Source organism: Aythya fuligula, chromosome 3, assembly GCF_009819795.1.
Source record: "Aythya fuligula isolate bAytFul2 chromosome 3, bAytFul2.pri, whole genome shotgun sequence".
NCBI classification, from domain to species: Eukaryota; Metazoa; Chordata; class Aves; order Anseriformes; family Anatidae; genus Aythya; species Aythya fuligula.
This window is the reverse complement of record NC_045561.1, coordinates 12,771,985-12,792,443: the sequence shown is the minus strand read 5'-3', so window position 1 is coordinate 12,792,443 and position 20,459 is coordinate 12,771,985. Positions and strand designations below refer to the sequence as shown.

At 44.0% G+C, this 20,459-nt stretch overlaps 1 protein-coding gene across 1 annotated transcript; it reads left to right on the top strand.

Annotated features, from left to right (window-relative positions):
• Positions 1 to 1,586: 1,586 nt before the first annotated feature.
• Positions 1,587 to 18,592, top strand: SLC22A7 (solute carrier family 22 member 7). Its single transcript, XM_032185509.1, has 10 exons — positions 1,587 to 1,964; positions 4,621 to 4,724; positions 9,567 to 9,721; positions 11,196 to 11,364; positions 13,148 to 13,265; positions 16,301 to 16,410; positions 16,498 to 16,712; positions 17,222 to 17,330; positions 18,135 to 18,341; positions 18,529 to 18,592. Exons 1-10 carry the CDS (start codon positions 1,587 to 1,589, stop codon positions 18,590 to 18,592), a joined length of 1,629 nt encoding a protein of 542 aa, XP_032041400.1.
• Positions 18,593 to 20,459: the final 1,867 nt, after the last annotated feature.

The window sequence follows — 20,459 nt, the reverse complement described above, 5'->3', positions numbered from 1 at the left end:
GAGCCCCAGGAGTTGCAGCGCAATGAACTGTAACCTCATTTCTGACGAGGAGGCTAGGCCTGCTTTATAGTTTAAATATGCAAGAGCATATCGACGAGAGTTCCTGTTCCTTGCTCTTGGAAGACCAGTGGTGAAGAAAAACAATTTGCCCTTTAGTTCCTTCAGCTTAAACTGTAACTCTGGAGGGACGGTGCTGTTGGGTGCCCCGGCTCCATTCCTGCTTGCTTCCCCCACGCTCACCCCAGGATAAGCACTGAAATGCTTCGTGGCAAAGACTGGGTCAGCATGTTAGTTAAACATGGATGGCCAGGAATGCTGCTGAGACAACCAAAGATCTCCTCAGGTCACAGCGTGGTGTCCTTTGCCTTATAAACTTTGAGGGAAGGGTCCTGGAGGCTCCTCAATAGAGAGTCAGGGTAAAGCCCCCTCTCCCACTGATCCCAGTTTAACCTGTCCTGATCCCACCCCTTTTCCAAAGCCTGCTCAGTAGTGGGGCAGGGAGCTGCATCTATTTTGTCTTCAAGTGCCAGTGATCCTCCATCCAGATCTCTGCTGGCCGTGGAAGAGATTGTGCAGCTCCTTGTAATTTTGGCAGGCCTGGGGCACCTGGAGCTGCTGGATTTCTTTTTATTTCTGGCTCATGAACCATGTTGTGTGTGTGTGAAGCAAGCTGTGCCAGCTGTTACTGCATCTTCCCAGCTGCTGCATTTTCTAGGCATTGTTTCTATAATTCTAAAAAAAAAAAAAAGTCACCTCTGGCTGAGTAAAGAGCCCCTGTTCCTGGTTAAGAACGTATGAGGAGTGGAAAACTCAAATTAAAGACCCATCTCTTCAAAGAACCCATTTCTGGTGGTGAAGGAAGAAATGTGGTGCAAGGCCTGTGTGGTGGTGGCAGCAGTACCTCTGGTCCTGTCAAGGGCTGTAGGTCCCTCACTTTTGGGCTGTTGCACTGGTCCCCATCCAATTGGTCTCTATCTGGAGACCGATCTTTTATCTCTTATCTCTTCTGGATATCCTCTCACCTCTCCATACTCCCTGCTCCCATGAGGTCATGACTTGAGACAAGCCATGCTAAAAACACACAGCTGATGCACAGCAAGCAGGCTTTGGTGCCCACAGACACAGTGAGTCACCCCTGGTCTCCTGGGGACCTAATTCATGTCCAGCTGGGCCAGCTGGTGATCAGCTCACGAGGCAGAGCTTATTGCAGTGCCTGAGAGGCAGGCAGTGTGTGGCACCCCCAAACCATAAATCATGGCTATTCCCACAGCCTCCTTTCCTAATGTGGATCTCCCTCTCAAAAACCACAATGGGAAGAAAGGGCTCTAAAAAGAGAAGGTGCCTTGTGCTGGGTCCACTTGAAATGGATGTGCTGTGTGCACACAGGATGATTTCGTTGGCTTTACCCCAAATGGACAGTTTTACTGTGACTTTTGACAACCTTTCAGTGAGGTCTCAAAGTCCAAGGGAGTGGCTGTATGAAAAGCCATGGGAAGCTGAGCTCCAAAGACAGAGACCGCTTCTCAAGCTCATGTTGCTGCTCCTTGGTACATAGCTACTCTGAATGAGCAAACTCCGTAGAAAAGATGAAATTTGAAGATCTCTTGCTGGAAATTGGTGGCTTTGGCAGATTCCAGATTTTGATTTTGTTTGTACTATGCCTCGCAAGAATCAACCTTCCCATGCATTTTCTGCTGCACAGCTTTCTTGCTGCTACCCCCTCTCATCACTGTGCAATTCCACACCAAGAGGCATTTGTGAACCTCACCATGGAGGAAATTCTGCTCATCAGCATCCCCCGGGAGCCTGATGGCACCTTCAGGTCCTGTGAGATGTTCTCACAGCCTCAGTTTCACCTACTTCTCAATTCTTCTCTGCAACCAGAAAACGACTCCATCATCCAGAACTGCCAGCATGGATGGGTCTATGACCACTCACAGTTCACCTCCACCATCTCTACCCAGGTAACCCCTGGTCTGTGATCTAGATGAAAATGAAATCAGCTTTGAGAAGTAGATGGAGAGATGTTAGGTGCACCAAATCAAAAGGAAATCTTTGCATTTTAACCAGTGGAAGTTATTTGTTTAGTGAAGATGACCTGGGATGGGGAAGCTCTCTGAAGTTCAGTTAGTCATCAACATTTCTCATAACAAGCATTTGATTTCTTTGGGTGATAGAGAGTGGTGCTGTGGGGAGGAGAGACACATCAGATTTTCTCTGCTTGGGCCATGTGGAATTTGCACAAGATTACAACTATAAGGATTTCATCTTAGCCCGTGACTTACTTTCATGATTCTCCTAACACTTTGTTACTTGTCTTCCTCTGTCGGCCTCTCCTCCCTGATCTCCTGCTTCCCCCTCTTCTCCCAGAGATCATACTGCCTCTCTTACTGTCCCCCCTTGTCTTATCTCTGCCCTTTTGGCATAGCTTTGGTGTTTCACATTTGTTGAGCATGTAGCCTAGCTGGGAAGATGAACAGGACAGAGGGAGAAATGAGGCAGAGGAGTAGCATGCTCACCATGCCACCCAGCCACTGACTAGGAAGTGCTTGAGCTCATGGGGCACCCTGGGGATGAGGCAGCCAGCAGGCATGGGGCTGGTAGGGATGGATAGGCCAGGTGCACATAGGATATGGAGAACAAAATTCAAGGCTCTCCCAGATCAGAGCCCAAAAGAAGTAGGGTTTGTGGCAAGGCAAGGACGATGCTTCAGGAGCAAGATGGTGATCAGCTCACAGCAGGCACTCAGCAGACCAGGGATAAGCCCCCTGGAGACACTGAGGACATCACCCAGCCCAGTACCAGCTCCATCCTCATGCTAGCAGAGGAGGTTCAGCAGCCATAGAGTGGAGATCCCATGGCAAAAGGTTGGATGAACCTGGCCTTGATGGGTAGCAGGTGCCCATCATCCCCATCAGTAGAGTGAGGGCTTTGCTGCATCACCCCTTCTGAAAAGCTGTTGACTCCCAGTGTCCTTATCCCCCTGGAAAACATTTCACAAGTTTAGGAGTCCATCAGTCCAACTACCAGCAGTGTTTCTCGCCATCAGCCAAGAAATGTGCTCTCAAAGGGCCTCCTGCTGAGGTGCAGCACTCTGGCCAGGCATAACCTTGAGCCTGCCCAAGGTCCCTGCCCATCAAACATTAACCACCAGCCTTTTGAAATGCTCTGCTAGGGCTGATAGTGATACCTCTGGGTATTAATACTTTACTTGCAGGCTGTGGTTTTCTTTCCTTGAAAGGCAACCCAAAGCATGGTAGATCTGAGGGGACATTTGGTCTGACAGAAGGCCGATGGATCCTAACCTAGAGCCAATGCCTCCTCCCTACCACCTACCACCTCCAGTTTTAGCAGGCACTGAGGTGAGATGGGCACCAGGTCTGCATCTGATTTCTACACTGTTTCAGGGAGAAAGGTGTAAAGCACCCTTGGAGGAAAAGGCAGGAAAGGTGCTCAGCAGCAGAGGTGCTGGGCTCAGAGCCTCGTGACACCACATTCAAGGTGCAGTGGCCTCGGGCCATGTTCAAAGGGCCACGGCCTCCTCTGGAGTCTTGTGCTTGCAGCCAGAAAGGTTGCTCAAGGTCTGGCCAGCTCTGTCAGAGACACTGCAAGGCTGGGTTGATGATTAAGTTTAGTTTTATCAAGTTACACTCATATGGAAAATTAACTCTGCAGCTTGGCCACAACATTCTGTAATGATTAGCGACATTTGCACCTCCAAGAAAGTAAAATGATGCTCATTAATTGAGTTAAAAAGAATGCCTAGACCACTCTCTTCATAAGAAATCAGTAAGTTAGCCTCAGGAGCTAGTGTTGAGTCCAACTCCTCCTCTGCCTTCTTTCTACCCTGCACAGACAACTTTGAGGAAATTGACCAGGGCAACAGTAACTGGATATCAGCACACATGGAATCATAGAATGATCTAGGTTGGAAAAGACCTTCAAGATCATCAAGCCCAAACATCAGCACAACCTACTGAGTCCCATCACTAAACCATGTTTCTTAGTGCTATGTCCGCACGTCTCTCAAAATACCTCCAGGATAGGGACTCCACCACTGCCCTGGGCAGCCTGTTATAATACCTGAACATCTTCTCCATGAAGAAATTCTTAGTGTCCAATCTAAACTTCCCCTGGTGCAACTTGAGACCATTTCCTTGCATCCCATCACATCCTGAGGTCACTGCAGTGTGGCACCCTGCAGATGTCCATCTGTCCAGGTCTGTCCCCGAAGCATCAGGAGTATGATGGAGAAGCTAGCAGAGAAATGCAACAAGGCAGGTTGAGAACAGCTATCACAAGGGTCAGGAGAGAAAAAAAGGGATCTCTTCATGATGGAGGGGTACCCAGGGAAGCTTTCTGATGCTCAGCAAGTGTCCACAGAGAGGTTGTCACAGTGGGGCTTAACAGCTGGAAGCCTCTGAGCTTTGTAGGTTGCCATTTTACATTTTTCAGGACTCTGGCACTGTCCTATCAGCTGCTCCATGCACAATTCTACATATCAAACAGATTTGGCTAATATGAATTGGAACAGGAGATAGCTATCACTGGAGGGAAAAGGTGAGAATGGAGACAGAAGCTGAACTGGGCACTAAGTGTCATTTTGGACTTGTGTTTCAGTGGGACCTCGTCTGTGAGCAGCGTGGACTGAACCAGGCAACTGCCACCTTCTTCTTCATTGGCGTCACAATCGGGGCCGTGGTGTTTGGATACCTTTCAGACAGGTTTGACCCCTTTCAGGCTGTTCCTTCAGGGCTTCAATTTCAATGAAAAGGCCTTCACAAACCAGTGATGTGCAAAAGGCAACCATAGGGGCAGAGAAAGGAGAGAACACAATCACAAAGGGAGAATTCAGCCTTCCACTTGAAAACTGGAGTAAAGCCATAACTGAGGAGCAATGCAGGGGCTAAATGCTGAGTGATGGCCAACAACTGATTCATGGGGCAGCCAGTTAGGAGCCCACCAGAGAAGCAGCTCTCTGGCCATAGTTAGGAGTAAGGTGCACTGCAACAATAACATTGACCCACAACATTGGGGTCAGCATCACTGTAGGAACAGTAGAAACTAAAAATATCCACTGTCTATGGGACCTATTTTAGGAAAAATAGATGCCTAAAAAGGTGAAAGCTGGTTAAAACAAACAAACAAAGAAACAAACAAAAAAGTTAAATCATTGCAAGTTATCTGGAAATTGCCTAAGGGCACACAGGGGTCAAAGTAAATGCATGCCATGTCTGAAACAGATTTTCAAGAAAGAAAAAAAATGACTCTTGTCATTACAAGAGAAGCAGGTAAAAGAGGTTGCTATAAGCAAGGAGGCTTTCCTTGAGGAAGAGCTAGGGCAATGCCTTGATGAGGAAAATAGGAACAAATCTGCTCTCTCTTGTTAAATGTTAGAATGTGATAATGTAAACTTGAAAAAAAGTCTGAGTAACAACCTAGAAAGGTCATAAATTAAGAAATTAAGTATTTTTGCAAATAGCAGAAGCAGGAAACCTACCATGGAATACGCAGAGCAAGCAAGCAAGCAGGATGTGCCATTCAGTCTACACTATTCAATATTTAATGTCTGAGCTTCCTGTGCAGGAAACTATTTGATTCCTTCCCAGCTTCCTTCCTCTGGGAGTAAACAAGCATTAGGGTGAAGCAGGCTACAAGATCACTGTATAGCAGAGGGAAAACGGCTTCCCAGTACAAAGCTCCCAGTTACTTCTGTATCTTTGATATCTTTGCTTATATCTGTATATTTCTGTGAGGACTCAAGACATCCAGCTGGCCTTCAGTGTGTCTCGACTTTGTGTCTAAAAAGGCTTGATAGCACTTTTGGAGGTGAAAAAAAACAGAATCGGGAAAAGGAGTTAGACAAATTAAGGCAGAGAAGAGCTTTATGTTAGAGCAAAATTAAAAATCAACTGTTTTGTTTGTTTGTTTGTGTTTTGAAAGTGGATTGTAGGGGGAAAGAGCCAGTCGATGATTAAGTGATAAAAGGAGCAACAACAGGGCTGTGGTGTGAGACATAACTGAGTTCGTGCTCACAGAGAGGGAACACACAGCAACAGGTGTTGGAGCTGGAGCCTTCTCAAGAGAAGACCTGCCTTGAAATGAGCTGGTAGAAGAAGGCATGGAGAAAATTCACAAAATGAACGATAGTAAACTGCCAGGACCAGGGAGTGGTCATCCCACAGTCCTACAGGACCCTTAGGATGGAAAAACTGAAATATTGTTGGCATTGTGTGACCTCCACAGCAGAGGACTAGGAAGGTATAATGTATCGAATCAGTTTTTAAACCAGTCCCCAAGAAAGATCTTGGGAACCAGCAGCCAGGCAGCCTGGCATCTAGCTATATTGGGCAAATTGGCTCAGAAACTGTACTGAACAACTGAGCCAGTGGCCACATGACTTTTTTCTCTTTTGCACAAGATTCATACTTTACAAGCAGGCTGTATTTCTTTGAAGATGCTAACAGATATGTGAACAAAGAAGATATCATCTACTTGGATTTCAAGAAGTTTCCTTACAAAAGGCTTCTAAAGAAACTGAGCTGCCCTGCAGTAAGAAAGAAGGTCCCTGCTTGGCTAAATAATTGATCAAAAGCTGGGAAAGAGAAGAGAGGTGTAAGTGTTCAGTTGTCACAATGAAGGAACACCTCTGGGGACCTGATAATTGGATATGTGTGCTTTTCAGCATTTTTCTAAATGATCTGGAAAAGGAGAAAGCAGGGAGGTGAGGCTGAGAGACCAAGCTGGGCAAGACAACCTCTGAGCATGGAGAACTGCAGAAGGATCTTACAAAGCCCAGTGAGTGGATGGGAGCATTAGAAGACAATTTCAGGGTAGATTAATATTTAAAATAAATAAATAAATTATAATTTCATATGTAAAATAGAGGCCTCTGAGCTGACCACAGCTGCTCAGGAGCAAGACTTTGGGGTATGATAGAAAGCTTCAGGCAAACATCTTCTCAGCAATGTGTAGTGGCTGGGGAAGCAAATTTAAAAGTAAGAATTATCAGGAAAGGAATAGAAAGTTAAAGAGAACGTCACCATGCAGAAACATGCATATGTATGGTGGTCCTGTATCCTGAATACCATGTGTAGTTTTGATTTCCTTCTCCCCATCTCTAAAGGTTATAGTAGAAGTTGAGAAAATTTGAAGAAGGCAACAAAAAAGACTAAGTTTTGGCTTGACTTCCAATTAGTCAGACAGGGTAAAGTGGCAGGTAAAGAGGGTTTGATATGTGCTTGTGAGCAGCCCTGAGCAGAGCTGACTGCACTGCCCTGCTGAGCTACCTGGGCACAGGCCCTGCAAGAGAGCAGGTCACATCAGGGGATGGTGCTGGGAGCAGGGCACCCAGTAAATTTGCAGGAAATTTGGCAGATCCTTTTTCCTGTATCAAGTGGGAAGGGTCCTTACCTTGCTCAGCTTTTCTTCTGTTTGGCTCTTCACACATTCTTGGTGTGGGGTTGAGCCAAAACTCCTAAGCAAGCTCAGAGTTTAAGCATGTTTGTGCCCTGATTTGCCTCCCCTGAAGGTGGTTTGCCAGGAGCTGCTGGTGGAAGGACAAGTATAGTATTGGCTCCAGAAGCACCAGGGAAGGGGCCTGGGACTGACAGAGTGGGGATGGGAAAGAAGAGGAGAAGTTATGAAAGAGCAGGTCATGCTACATCCCATAAACCACAGCAAATGTATCGAGCACTTTGTGTTGGTTCCCCATGGCACTCCAGATACAGCAACCAGTCTCCAGTCACAGACTGTTTTTGGAAATCCCACTATTCTGAATCAGTCGGAACTTTCTGGTCATCCATTTGACTTCTCCCCCAGTGAATTTCCCCAGGCTATGAGCATTATCTTTACAAAAGCCATGCTGATTCTTGCACTATTTACTTACCTGCGTGTCTAAGAGTTCTTTTATCATTATTTTTATCCATTTTATCAGTATCAATGCTAGATCTGTTAAACCCCAGATGTCATGCCCCACACCTTTGTAAGACACCATAAAAGCTGATGTCCCCTTAGCAACCTTCATTTTCTCTAACAGAGAAGAGGTCCCACTTGCCCTAATCATAATGCAGTTATTTCATCTCTAGTGCTTTGGGGTGAAAATCTGGCATTTTGCTACACTCATGGTTCATTTTGTTCTAAGATCCTACAGACACTTGCATGTGAGAACACCTCTGCTGTCAATTTTTACCCTGCTAAACCCTCCAAGCACCTTTACTGTGAACATACATATGCAAAAAAAATAAAAATAAAAAAATCTGTTATTGCCTGCTCTTTTCCAAACACTCCTTTTATGCCTCGTCCTTGTACCTCACTGGCTGTGTGATGCTTTGGCAGACTTCCAGATTGGGATATTTATGAAAATGGCTTTTTTATTATTTTTTATGCTTGCGCAGTTTGCTCCTTTTATTATATTTTCCACATTTAATCATTCAGAGGTTGCTCTTTTCCAAATCTTTCTCTCTGAAGACAGTTTTAACCGCATTATTTCTAGCAGCCTTCCTGTAGCCTGCAGTTCAATCCTGCCAGCTTCCCTCTGGTTTCCTTAGCAGGTGGCATGCATTTGCTGAGAGAGTCTAGTAATGGATCCATAAATAGCTGCCTTGTGCCCTGCAGAGAATTTTATGTTTTGATATGCTTCTTGCTGCATTTTTGAGGTATACCTTAATTTCAGAAATGTACCTTCTTTCCTAAGCAGTTACACTTTTGGAAACTGGATCCAGTTTAGGTGGTTTTCTGGATGTTTGCTGCTCTGATCCAGCTGCATTACAATGGCTTTTGCAGACTGGATCTGTTTACATTTCAAAGCAGATCCAGCAAACTGCCTAGGCCAATGCCATCAGTCATTTCTTCTACAGTAGATTCATTAACTAGCTGCTGCATTAAGTCACCTGTGATAACTCTTAAGAATGTTTTTGTGGCATTGTGTCCCAGCACATAATTTTCCCCCACCAGGGTAATGGTCTTTGCCACCATCCTTATCAGGTGGCCACTAGGAGAATGTCAGAATCAGGCCAGGGTTTCAGTCCCTATAGACTGAATGTTACCCATTGACATAAATGTAATTTAATTTATTTTTTTAATTTATATTATTTTTTTAAATTTTTAAAATTTTCACAGTGCTCTCCCCCTCCTCCTCCTTGGGAGCAGGAGCAGCATCTGGTTCAAAGGGGATGATGGAAAGAGGAGGAGTGGGGACAGCTGTTGGAAGGTGTGGGCTGTGCCAACAACATGAATTTTCAATCTGGCATCTCTTCTTTTCATGGTGCTGTTGAATGGGGAGCCCAATATATGTATATACATATATTTTTGATAATTGTTGCTCTGTCCATTTGCAAGACTTGTGCCTGGTGCTCAGAGGGCAGGCTGACTGTCTGTAGGGGATCACATTACTGCAGCACTGTCTATATCCAGAGCAGTTTCCCCCACTCTGAGGCATCATGTAGTCTTTGCAGAGCAGGTGATATTTTCACTGACCTCCTCGAGTCTCTCATTTCGCCACTTCAAACCCTTCTCCTGGACCAGGTTTCCATCCTGTAAGTAACCCATGACTGTGCTTGCGGCAGGTTCGGTCGGAAATCCATGCTCATGCTGTCGCTTGTGTTCTCTGTCATATTCGGGATGCTGAGCGCCGCCTCCGTCTCCTACAGCATGCTGGCCATCACACGGACCCTCACCGGGATGGCCCTGAGTGGCCTCTCCCTGATTGTATTGCCTCTGGGTAAGTGTGGGAGGCTTGGAGGTTTGCAGGGACTTGTGCAGCATGCAGGCACGATTTCAGCATGGGCAGCCAAAAGAACAACCCTCTTGGGAAGATCCAAGCATTACAATTTAGTCCAGTTAATGCTTTAGCAGTCTCGTCAGAATATAACAACCACTTATTAGTACTTCTGTTCCAGCATTAACACTTATAATCCATGCTGCCCAATTCCTGTTAAGCATCATTAGCCGTGCAGAGAAAGCCATAGACAAATTATTGTCCCTTATTCTCTGATACAGGGTTCTTAGCCTTCAAACACAATTAGGAAAATTCATCTGCGTGCCATGTCCTCAGCAGGAGCAGGATGGTGTGTCATTCGCAGGGTGTTTCTTCCTCCCCAGTCTTGAATTTGCAGCAATTGTTTTCATTATGTTCCTGACCCATATTTTTAGAAAGGACAGGAGAAAGAACCAAAAAATAAAGTAAAATAAAATAAAATAAAATAAAATAAAATAAAATAAAATAAAATAAAATAAAATAAAATAAAATAAAATAAAATAAAATAAAATATATATATATATTTAATCACTCAAAGCTAGGCAAAACTGAAGCCGTAGACTTTAATTACTTTGATAATTAAAACAAGCTCCAAACTCCAAGCTACCCAGCAGAGCATAGGATGACTTTATAGATACAGTTAGGACATACTAGGCAAGAGTCACTGTACTGTAGAGCAAGCTAAAGGTGCAGCAAAAATGTCCAGAATTTTTGCAGATACAGCCAAAATCAAGTTAAAAAGGTTTCAGGAGTGGACAAGGCCACACAAGACATTACATGTCCCAAGGCCTGCTATGGCTCATTCCTGTTATAAAGTCTGACGCCTAAAAAAAAAAAAAAAAGCAGAGCTTGGGAAGGACATTTATGATTGTTTGATGCTGTAGCAAGATGTCAGGATCTCAGGATCTTTAGAGGAAAATGGGCTTTTAGTTCACACGCAGAAACAAGGAGACCACCATTTGTTCTGGTTTTATATGTGCATTAGTATTTGCTCTCCATGAAGGTGTATTCAGCTTAATATATTTTTTAATCTGGAATAATGTGTGGGCAGAGAAACTAGGAAATAGGAAACTAGGAAACTAGGCAGACAAAATACAGCCGAATAGTAAGGAAAAAAAAAGAGTTTGATGAAGAAGACGACTTGAATGCTACTGAACAGGATAAAAATGTATCATCTAAGGGTTTTTAGCACCATTTTTTTTATTACTGTATATCCAGTATTTCTTCTAAGATTTTACTTTAGTTGCCTACAGCTTTGTGGGAGGTTAAGCATTGTGGATGAATGTTTAAAATGTGCAAAATGTCGGCCAAGCAGCAGAATTCTCCTGGAGGAAAAGACCAGGGACATTGTCTCACTTTGCACTTCTTACAAAGTCCCGCAGACCCTTCCCAGGAGAAGTCCTGTGTGTCCCCGCTGAACGCTGCCTCCCTCTTGCAGGGATGGAGTGGGTGGACATAGAGCACCGCACCTTCTCTGGGGTCCTGACCAGCATCTTCTGGAGCATCGGGAACATGCTGCTGGCCTTGATAGCCTACATGGTGAGAGAATGGCACTGGCTCTTAGTCGCCGTAACAGGACCTTGTCTTCTGAGCATTATCTACCTGTGGTGAGTGCTGCGCCCTGCAGCCTGCGGGCTGTGGTTTGCTTCCCCTGCCCTGTGAGCATGTCAAATATCACAGTGCTGGCCCTGGAATAGCAGGCCTTGAAAACTGAAGTGGCTTGGGTTTCATCTCTCCTCACCTCTGCCAAGGTCAGGAGCCAAGGGTGCACCATGGCTTTGGGAACATCGAGGAGGCAGGACTGAGGCTGAGGCCAGGCATAGGTCTTTGCATTTCCCATGGCCATTCTCAGATGTGTGAGCATTCTAACTGGTCAAATACCTCAGCTTTCTGTGGGCTATTTCCCACCTGTAACTTTAAGGAATATCTGACGTCTCTTAAACCTCACAATGGAGAGATGGTCTATTTAATCAAATAAATTATTTTTCTTCTTTTTTTTTTTTTTTTCCTTTCACATAGCAAGACTGACTAAAATATACAGCTGATTCACTGATACTGTAGTGTGAAGTATGTTAGATTAGTTTATTCAAAGACACAAAACAGTTCTTTGCATGAGCAACTCCATTTCCTAGGTGGACAGATGTCCCTTGTTGAAATCAGCAGAGATATTTCCACAACTGCATAGACCTACCAACAAATAATACTAATGAAAAAGGGGATAGAAACTGATGCTGTTGTTAAACAATGGCTCAAAAATAGATGTAGCCTTTCACCAGTGATTAATGATTTCTGGCAGAGTGTATCATCTGGTATTTTGCTGATCAAGTACAGCACAAAAATATGTGTTCCGCTGGCTTTTTAGTTTGAGGTTTTTTGCTCTTTTTCGAGGACAACTAGCTGTAAAAAAATGAATCCTCAGAAATGTTGAAATTCATATAAATACATTTTGACCCACCCTTTGAAGGATAACTTTCCTTTTTTTCTCTCTCTCTCTTTTGTTAATGCCTTTTATGGAGATGAGTTCTCCAACAAAATATACTGTAGTCTGATCAAAATTCAAGCACCCAAGAAGTCAGTGATTGTCGGATAAGTAAAAGTCCATGGAGTATGGAATCAAAATCAAATTTAGCCCATTCCATGGATATTGCTGATATGGCACCACAACTCAGTTGAGACATTAGACAACCAAATGACATAATATCCTCTGGAGATAGTGACAAGGAGTGCAAAATGCTATTTTTCATTCTTTATATTTGCCAAAATATTAAAAGGTTATGGGAAGGAGTTGAAAACTTTCCAGAAGTCCAGTTCTGTAAATGTTTTTTCTCCACGCATCCTTTTTCATCTACTGATTGACTAGATTGAATAGTTTATTAGTTTTACTGTAGCCTGACTTGGGGCACATAAATCACCAAGAGCTTATAGGGAACCGGTCACAGATCACTCCTCTGAAAGACCCCATTGAGAGATTCTGACAAATATGCGATCTCAGTAAACATCTTACCTACATATTTCTTCAAGCTTCTAAATTCTGTGTTTAGGGACACCCACCTGGTTTTGCCCAGAAGCTGCAAAAAAGCAAGCAGAGAAGCAATAGCAGATTAGGGAATGAGTATTGCTTTAATGCTCACCGTCCATCCTGATGGCGAAGTAGCAGAAGTTGGGTCTCTCTTCTGCGAGGAATACGTGGCCCATATTGCCAAAATTTCTGTGGCAGAGTGTCAGGAAAGGATAAGCTCTTCCATTATTTCCGTAAGAGCAGAATAGCATGCATGTGTAAAGACAGTGTCCTTCTCACAGAGAAGATCCCCTGTCTTTGGCCAGGGCCACGTATGTGGGGTGGAAAACACGGAGTGCCAACAGGAATGATGTCTTCTCTCCTCGCACCAGGTGGGTCCCAGAGTCTGCCCGGTGGCTCATAGCCAACGGCAAAGTGAAACAAGCTCACAAGCACCTGCTTAGATGTGCAAGAATGAATGGGATGAAAGACTTCGCTCTCTCACCAGAGGTGAGAAACTGAAGATCCAGACACATATCCTTCCTCTTCCATTTCCTCTTTCTCTCTGTTTTAATTCTATTTTATACCTGAAGCAATGCTCACAGCCTGCAATGTGATCCACAGGGTGCCATAGTCCATTTTACTCTAGAAAGCACTTATACCCACTGCTAAAGAGAAAACATCAGCTCAGCTCACATAAAGACAGCATGTAGTTAGTGTATTTATTGCACTCAAGGTACTCTATGCAGTGATATCCAAAAATATAAAGGCTAGTCCACCTTAGGCTGGAGAAATAATCTTGTATTTACTGTACATGAGCAACTGGAAGATTGTTGGCTGTGCTGAAGTCAGAGCTCATGAAAATCCTTCACAGCCAGGCTTGGATGGCTGCACATCTGTCACCTCTGAATGATTAGTTCCACATGATTTAAGTCTTGACCTTCTCAAGAGTGACAAAGCTCAGCTGTGAAATCCAGTGGGTACAGAAGTTTGTGGCTCATTAAGCGCTGATATTTTCTTTAATGTCCTCTGCTTTTTCTCTTACCAAAGGAGGAAGATGGGAAACCCCTGGCACAAGCACACGAGCCTTGTGTTTTGCCATCACGGTCCAGATATGCACACAGTGCTCCAGCATCCCCATCAGCCTCTTATCCTGGCCACTATGCCATTTTTAAACAGCAGTTTCTTAATATTTTTTTAAGAGGTGATTAGCCTCTTTGATTTACAATAGACATATGTTGTTTAATCGTGTGAGGAACGATGAGTTTAGGTTGTGGCAGACAGGAGCTGAGTGTGACTCTTCCTTGCCTTTAATCAAGCCAGGAGCTCTGACTAAATGTGTAAAAATAACAAGTTATAACCTCATTCATTCAGCTTTGGCTTATGACTCTGTATTTCAGAGTGCAGCATCACCAGGAAGGACAAGGGATTGTACCCTCAAACTACTCTTAGGGTTAGGAAACATAGCTGGGGCTTCCCCACTATCATAGCCTTGCACCAGGTCACACTGGACCATGACCACTGGACCTTAATCAATAAAGGTTTGCAGTTGTGACACCTTGCTGGATTTATGAGGTTTATAGAAACATGCCTGTTTTCTCATCTGTATCCAAACATGCAAGCAACAGAGGACTGCCTGATTTAAGATTGCTTGATTGATTTGACCATGCTTCAGTGTGTTTTGATGGCTTATCATGATAACAACTGATTTTCCTTATTCAGAAGACTTTGATTCTGAGAGACATATAAATCTCCTGATAACTGCACATTACATTACTGATGTGCTCTCTACTGATGTGCTCTCATATTTAATAGCACTGCCTTATAGAACTCATTAAGCAATTTCCCAGTGTGATTTTTTTTTCAGTGTGAAAAGTTTTGTCACTCTTCCAAAAACTGCAAAGAATGAAAGTCTCATAGTATGCAACTAAACATAAAATCTTAGCTCTTGAACATGCTGTTACTTACAGCTATCCTCCTTCTTTTCCTAACATTATTTCATTCTGTACAATTCTTTTAAACCAGGGAGCTCTTTGAGCTGAGATTTCTCTTTTATTAGATATTTCCAAGCCCCCAGCCCCCCTAACTGTTCAGGACTGTGTTAACTGTAGGTGATGCTGAAAGCCTGCAGACTCCCTCACCCTCTTCCTCCCCAGCTATCACTGAACCATGTGCTTTTAAAATTTCTTGGGGATTCTTGCTGTTCTGGCTCTCCCAGTTGTCCTTCCACATGCTAGGAAATCTGGCCAACAATATGTAGTAGAAGATGTCTTCCATATTAATGTCCTATATTACCCAGTTAAATAGCAAATCATGCAACTTAAAGAGAGGACTGACTGCCATCAGGGTTACTTGAATCTCACATTGAAATTCTCAGCATTGCAGAAGTGGTCTGCTATCAGTGCTATAATTCATCCTTGGCATCTGGATGAAAAGATTTATTATTTGCCTCTGAAAAAAGGCAAAAGTAGAAAAAAAAAAAAAAAAGTAGAAAAGGGAAAGAAAGAAAGTGGGTATACTGAAATAAAAGGAAAACGTGGGTTCAGCAAACCATTAGACAACGTGTGAAAGGATCATCCAAGGTTGCTAAACAGAATGACAGCTCATCTGGTTCAGAGTCCCTGAACTGCTGGAGGCAGTGGCATTTTGGGGGGGATATCTCTATGTACTTGCCCTGCTCTCTGTAGGCTCCACTGCAGGATGTGGTTGGAGACAAGGCACTGGAAATGACCCTCAGGCCCAAGACATTGCAGCACCTCTTCATACATCCAGCCAAGTTGCAGGTTCCCAGCATAAATCTGTGGCTGTGATTAACTCTTTATGCAAAAGCTTTGTTGTAGGCTTTGCTTTCTCTGAAGAGAATATTGATCTGAGAATACGCCACTAGTTAACCAAACTCTCTCCTCAAGGTTTCCTTAAAATTTTCCAATTTTAAAAGCCTTACCCCACATTGGCTGATGATTCTTGAGCATGGTGAAGCAAAGCCACATTGCCATCTCTCCCAAGGTTAGGTGTCCACATCATAGCTGTCTGCAGTCTCCTTTAGAGCCTTGCAATCTAATGAACAGAGTTGATGGAGTTTAGCATGTGATTCTTCTGACCAAATGCAGTTACTTGATGAAGAGGGATATAAAAATAATCGTACTTACATAAATGTGAGAAAAAAGCATACAGTTCACTGTTAGCTCCTGCCTGAGACCTGACTCCATGGAAGGCAACTACTTGGGGAATGGGGTGGAACTGGCCAATGCTGACTTTGCTAACATCACAATCTGCTGCAAGCCTTGTTGCCATGTGGGGTATGCAGGTAAGAAGGGATGAATAGGTGAAAAAGACGTCTAAATTGGTAGACAATCTATTAAATATTCTATGAAGACATGCCTCTGATAATATATGTCCAGAGAATTGTTCTGCAATAGGAATGTATGGAAAACTCAATGTGGTGATAGAGCTGGAAAAGATGAGGCTCCAGTCTCTCAAGAGTTTCATGTCTGGATCCTGAATGTACAGCATCTGAACTGTTTTCTTCTTTCTACCTCTCCCAGGCCCTCAGAACGATCACAACAGACAAAAAGCCAGGAGAGAGTTACTCCTACATCAGCTTGTTCAGGACACCAGTCCTGAGGAAGATTTCTCTGTGTTCTGGGGCAGTGTGGTAAGCAGTGTCACTTTGCGTAGGGGATTTATCCTGTACTTGCCCAGATGGTTTTCCCTAATTCCCATCTCCACACACTCCTTGCAGGTTTGGTGTTGCCTTCTCTTACTACGGCATGAGCATGAAACTAACCGGCTTTGGGCTCAACATGTATCTCTCCCAGTTTGTCTTTGGCATCATTGAGATTCCAGCCAAGATAATCGTGTACGTGCTGGTGAATCGAATTGGACGACGGCAGAGTCAGGCATGGTCACTCATCCTGACTGGATTATGCATAGGAGCCAACATCATCATTCCCAAACGTGAGATGCTCTTCTGCTGTACACAGCACTTGCTAAAGGGGAGGTTTCCATTCCATGCAATGCTAGAGAGGGAGAACCATAGATCTTGTCTGCAGGCAACTCTGTATACAGATGCCCTCTGTCTTCAAGGGTGACAGTGGGACAAGGCTGCTAATATGGGCTAGCCCATATATCTGGTGGCAAAAGGTGGTCTCCAGTCCCTGTGAAGTGGCTACAGAAGGTCCAGTTATGACGAGGTTAAGTGTCTTTATTACAGACAATGTCCAACGGGAAATGTTGGGACCTATCCTTTCATCAGTTCAGCTTCCACTCAGGATAACAGTCACCAAACTTTCAGACTTTGATTCAGACCTTGGATGCACTACCTCTAGGGCTAGGAAGCTTCCTTTTCATTTATTTATTTATTTATTTTTGTAAGAGCATTGAACATTCGTTCCTTTTGCACAAGAAACCTTTTCCTAGCTGTTGCTCTTCAACCATTGTCATAAATGTCTTTTCTTTCCTCCCAGCCTTCACTTCCTTACGCTCTGTAGTAGCCATTACGGGCAAAGGTCTCTCAGAAGCTGCATTCACCACTGTCTTCTTGTACACCTCTGAGCTCTACCCCACTGTCCTGAGGTAAGAGATGCCACTGCCTGGGCGCACATCCAGACCCTCAGTGGGAATGTCACCCCTTGGTCTTTGGCATCAGCACAGCAAAAGATGCTGTTGGCTAGACTGCAGGACTGGTGCCTTGCCTCTAGAAGCAGCAGGTTCTAGGGATTACACATCATACTCCTGAGAAAGGGGCAGGGCAGGTGGGTTATGTGGACAGGGAAATGTACTGAAAGGTCAGGACTATTCTGTGTGGGCACATTTTTGAACTCAAGGGATCTGCACGCAGTAAAGTCTTAGCTCCCTGTGATAATCTGTCAGTAACTGCTAAAAGACCCAGGAAGTAATAATTTGAAATATCAGTTTTTATAAGGGACACATACTACCACATGAGTGGTAGCCTTTGATAGCCTTCTGGACATCAGATGATACTAAAGCAGGGATTAACTAGCCTTTCAGGAGGAAAAAGCCAGTTTATATGAAATATCCAGGTACTGGAGACATAAAATTAGGTGCAGTACCAGCATGGTTTGGGATGTAGCTAAGACTGGTGGAGGAAATCTTCTGTTTCTTGTGGAGGTTTCTGTTTGTTTTGTGAAAATCTGAGGGAAAAAAAATACAACGCATGGATTACTGCATGGATCATGGTTTATTTCACCTGTTTCTACCCAGAGTAGAGGACTACCCCTATAGTCCTCTGTCTTTCACTGGTCTGTTTTTTGTGGGAATGGTGCATACTTGAACCAGAGTTTGCAAGGTCTGGTATGAAAGAAGTACCTATATCTTTCTTGTGGTGGTCTCCACCACCATGGTCCCCTACCTTTCCAGGCAGAATGGGATGGGATACACATCCTTCGTGGCACGCCTCGGTGGGGCTTTGGCTCCACTCGTGTTCCTGCTGGATGAGGTGTGGAGGTCTCTGCCCGAGGTGACATACTGCGGCGTGGCAGTGTGCTGCGGCTCGGTGGCCTTCCTGCTCCCGGAGACACTCAATGTGCGCCTGCCTGAAGGCATCGAGGACATCGAGAAGACACAGTGAGTCAGCTCCATCCTGCCCTGCACGTGGAGTCTGATGAGAGGGGCATGGAGATGTCCCACTCTGCTGCCTCTAATTCCCCATCCATGGGTGGCAGCAGATCAAGGGACAGCCCAGCAGGGATCGGGACTGTTAGGCTTCTTGGTCTTCTGTCCATCAGCCTAAATGTGCCTTCTTTTCTTCCAGGGTGAAAGAGCCACTACAAACCAGTGCCCCTGAGGGCATGCCGTTACAGTCTCTTCTGAAGTGAGGGTCTCTGTGGGATAGCCACAGACACTGTGTAGGACTGCAAAACTGAGCCATGCTCTGACCTGCCAACTAAAGAGCCTTCACTATCCTCCTCGTCTCTCTCTGCAGGGAATTGAGGCTGAGGGTATAAAAGGAAGGAGGTGGATCATGAAACCAGCTGGAGGGAGCTAACCCCTCTCTGTAGTGTGGCCAGGAGCAAGAACACTCAGGTCTAATAGGGTCTGGACGTGCAAGGACCCTGTGCTTAGCTCTTCCAGTCTCTGGCCTTGATGGACTAGCAGCACCTTTCAGATTACTGCACAGCCTTCCAGAAACTACAGTCCATTGGTTTACAAGCCACAAGAAAACAGCAATAAAAAACACTGAGTGTGAATTGTACAAAAATAATAATATAAATAATGTCCAAAAAAAAAATAATTATCATCTGAAATAAATCTAACTGGATGGTGGATAAACCATAAACTGTAGCTACAAATATTTCTTGAATTTGGAAGTGGTCTGGAGATTTTCCACACTGAGGGTCAAAGCTAGCAAAAAGTACATGCAGTAATTCCACTGAGAATGGGATAATTCCAAGCATTTGTCCCAAATACACAAAGAAGTTTTTTTTTTTCAGATTATTTACATCTAGTGTATATGTGATATCCATTAAGAAAAAAAAAATCATTACAGGAACTTTTGAATGTAATATTGAGTAATTCAGTAACGGATTTCATTCTGCTTATTGATCTAACACATTGATCTTAAGTTTAGGAAATGCCTTTGCATCTTGCACTTCTGCAAATAACAGAGACAAGGCACCAACTATAAATCTGGAACCCTGACAAAGAGCAGCTTTCTAAATTGGGAAGAGAGAATGGCCTCAGCATCTGAGTCCCAGACACACCATGATTCCCGGGGCTTTGATGTATTTTAAGCTAAGCCACGCACAGGTCTATTAGGATAACACAAACCAATGGCGTATCCGAAAACAGATGAGGAGCCCCATCAAATTCTAGGTCGAAGAGCGCCTCCTAGTAGAAACAAGCTGCATGGCAAAATTTCGTTCACTTTTGCTTTAAGCTAACAAAAGGAAAGCAAACCTCATCCTCAGAGTGAGACATATAATTTTGTGTATTATTTACGCCTCAAAGATTGGGTGAAATAACCATCCAAAATCCCTGAAAGAAAGAGCAATTCCCTATGTACTGCCTTGTGTTCACCAGAGGCAGATCATCGCTCTTATATCAGCAAGTTACAACACCCTGACATTAATAACATATCATAATATTCTTTCAGAAGTGCCATATGCAGAATACTTGTTTGAGATCCTTTTCAGAGTATTGCCCTAGCTACAGCAAGTATCTGAGGGAGATACCCCAAGGTGCTTTTGCAATGAGGGAGCATGCAACCTTTGATAGAAGAATGTGTTTATTAGTAGAAATTTATTATTTTGTACAAGCTTGATATCTCGCATTAGGTCACATTTTGCAGTTGCAGGTTTTCATATCTTTTCCATATACCTGCGAGTGCAATAAGTTATATTTGTAGTGTTGTCATCAGTTTTGGACCTGCAAATAGTACAGCCTCAACTTATATTATCCATCCTGCTAGCTGCCATCGGAACCAGAAAGGAAGTTTCTCCTGTGTTACCAGATGAACCTTAGCAGAATAATGTTGTAGCACTTTCTTCTGAGCCATCCAGGAGCAGGGAAAAAGAAAAGCTGCAAAACTCACTTTGTCACAACCTGGCAGTGCCAGATCAGGAAAACTTTCAATAAAGAAGGTTGATTTTTTCTCCAGAATGGGAGAAGGATGGGATTTAATGTCCTAATGTATTTCTCACCACTTTAGCCTTGTCAAAAAGAAGACAAGTGGGATCCCAAATG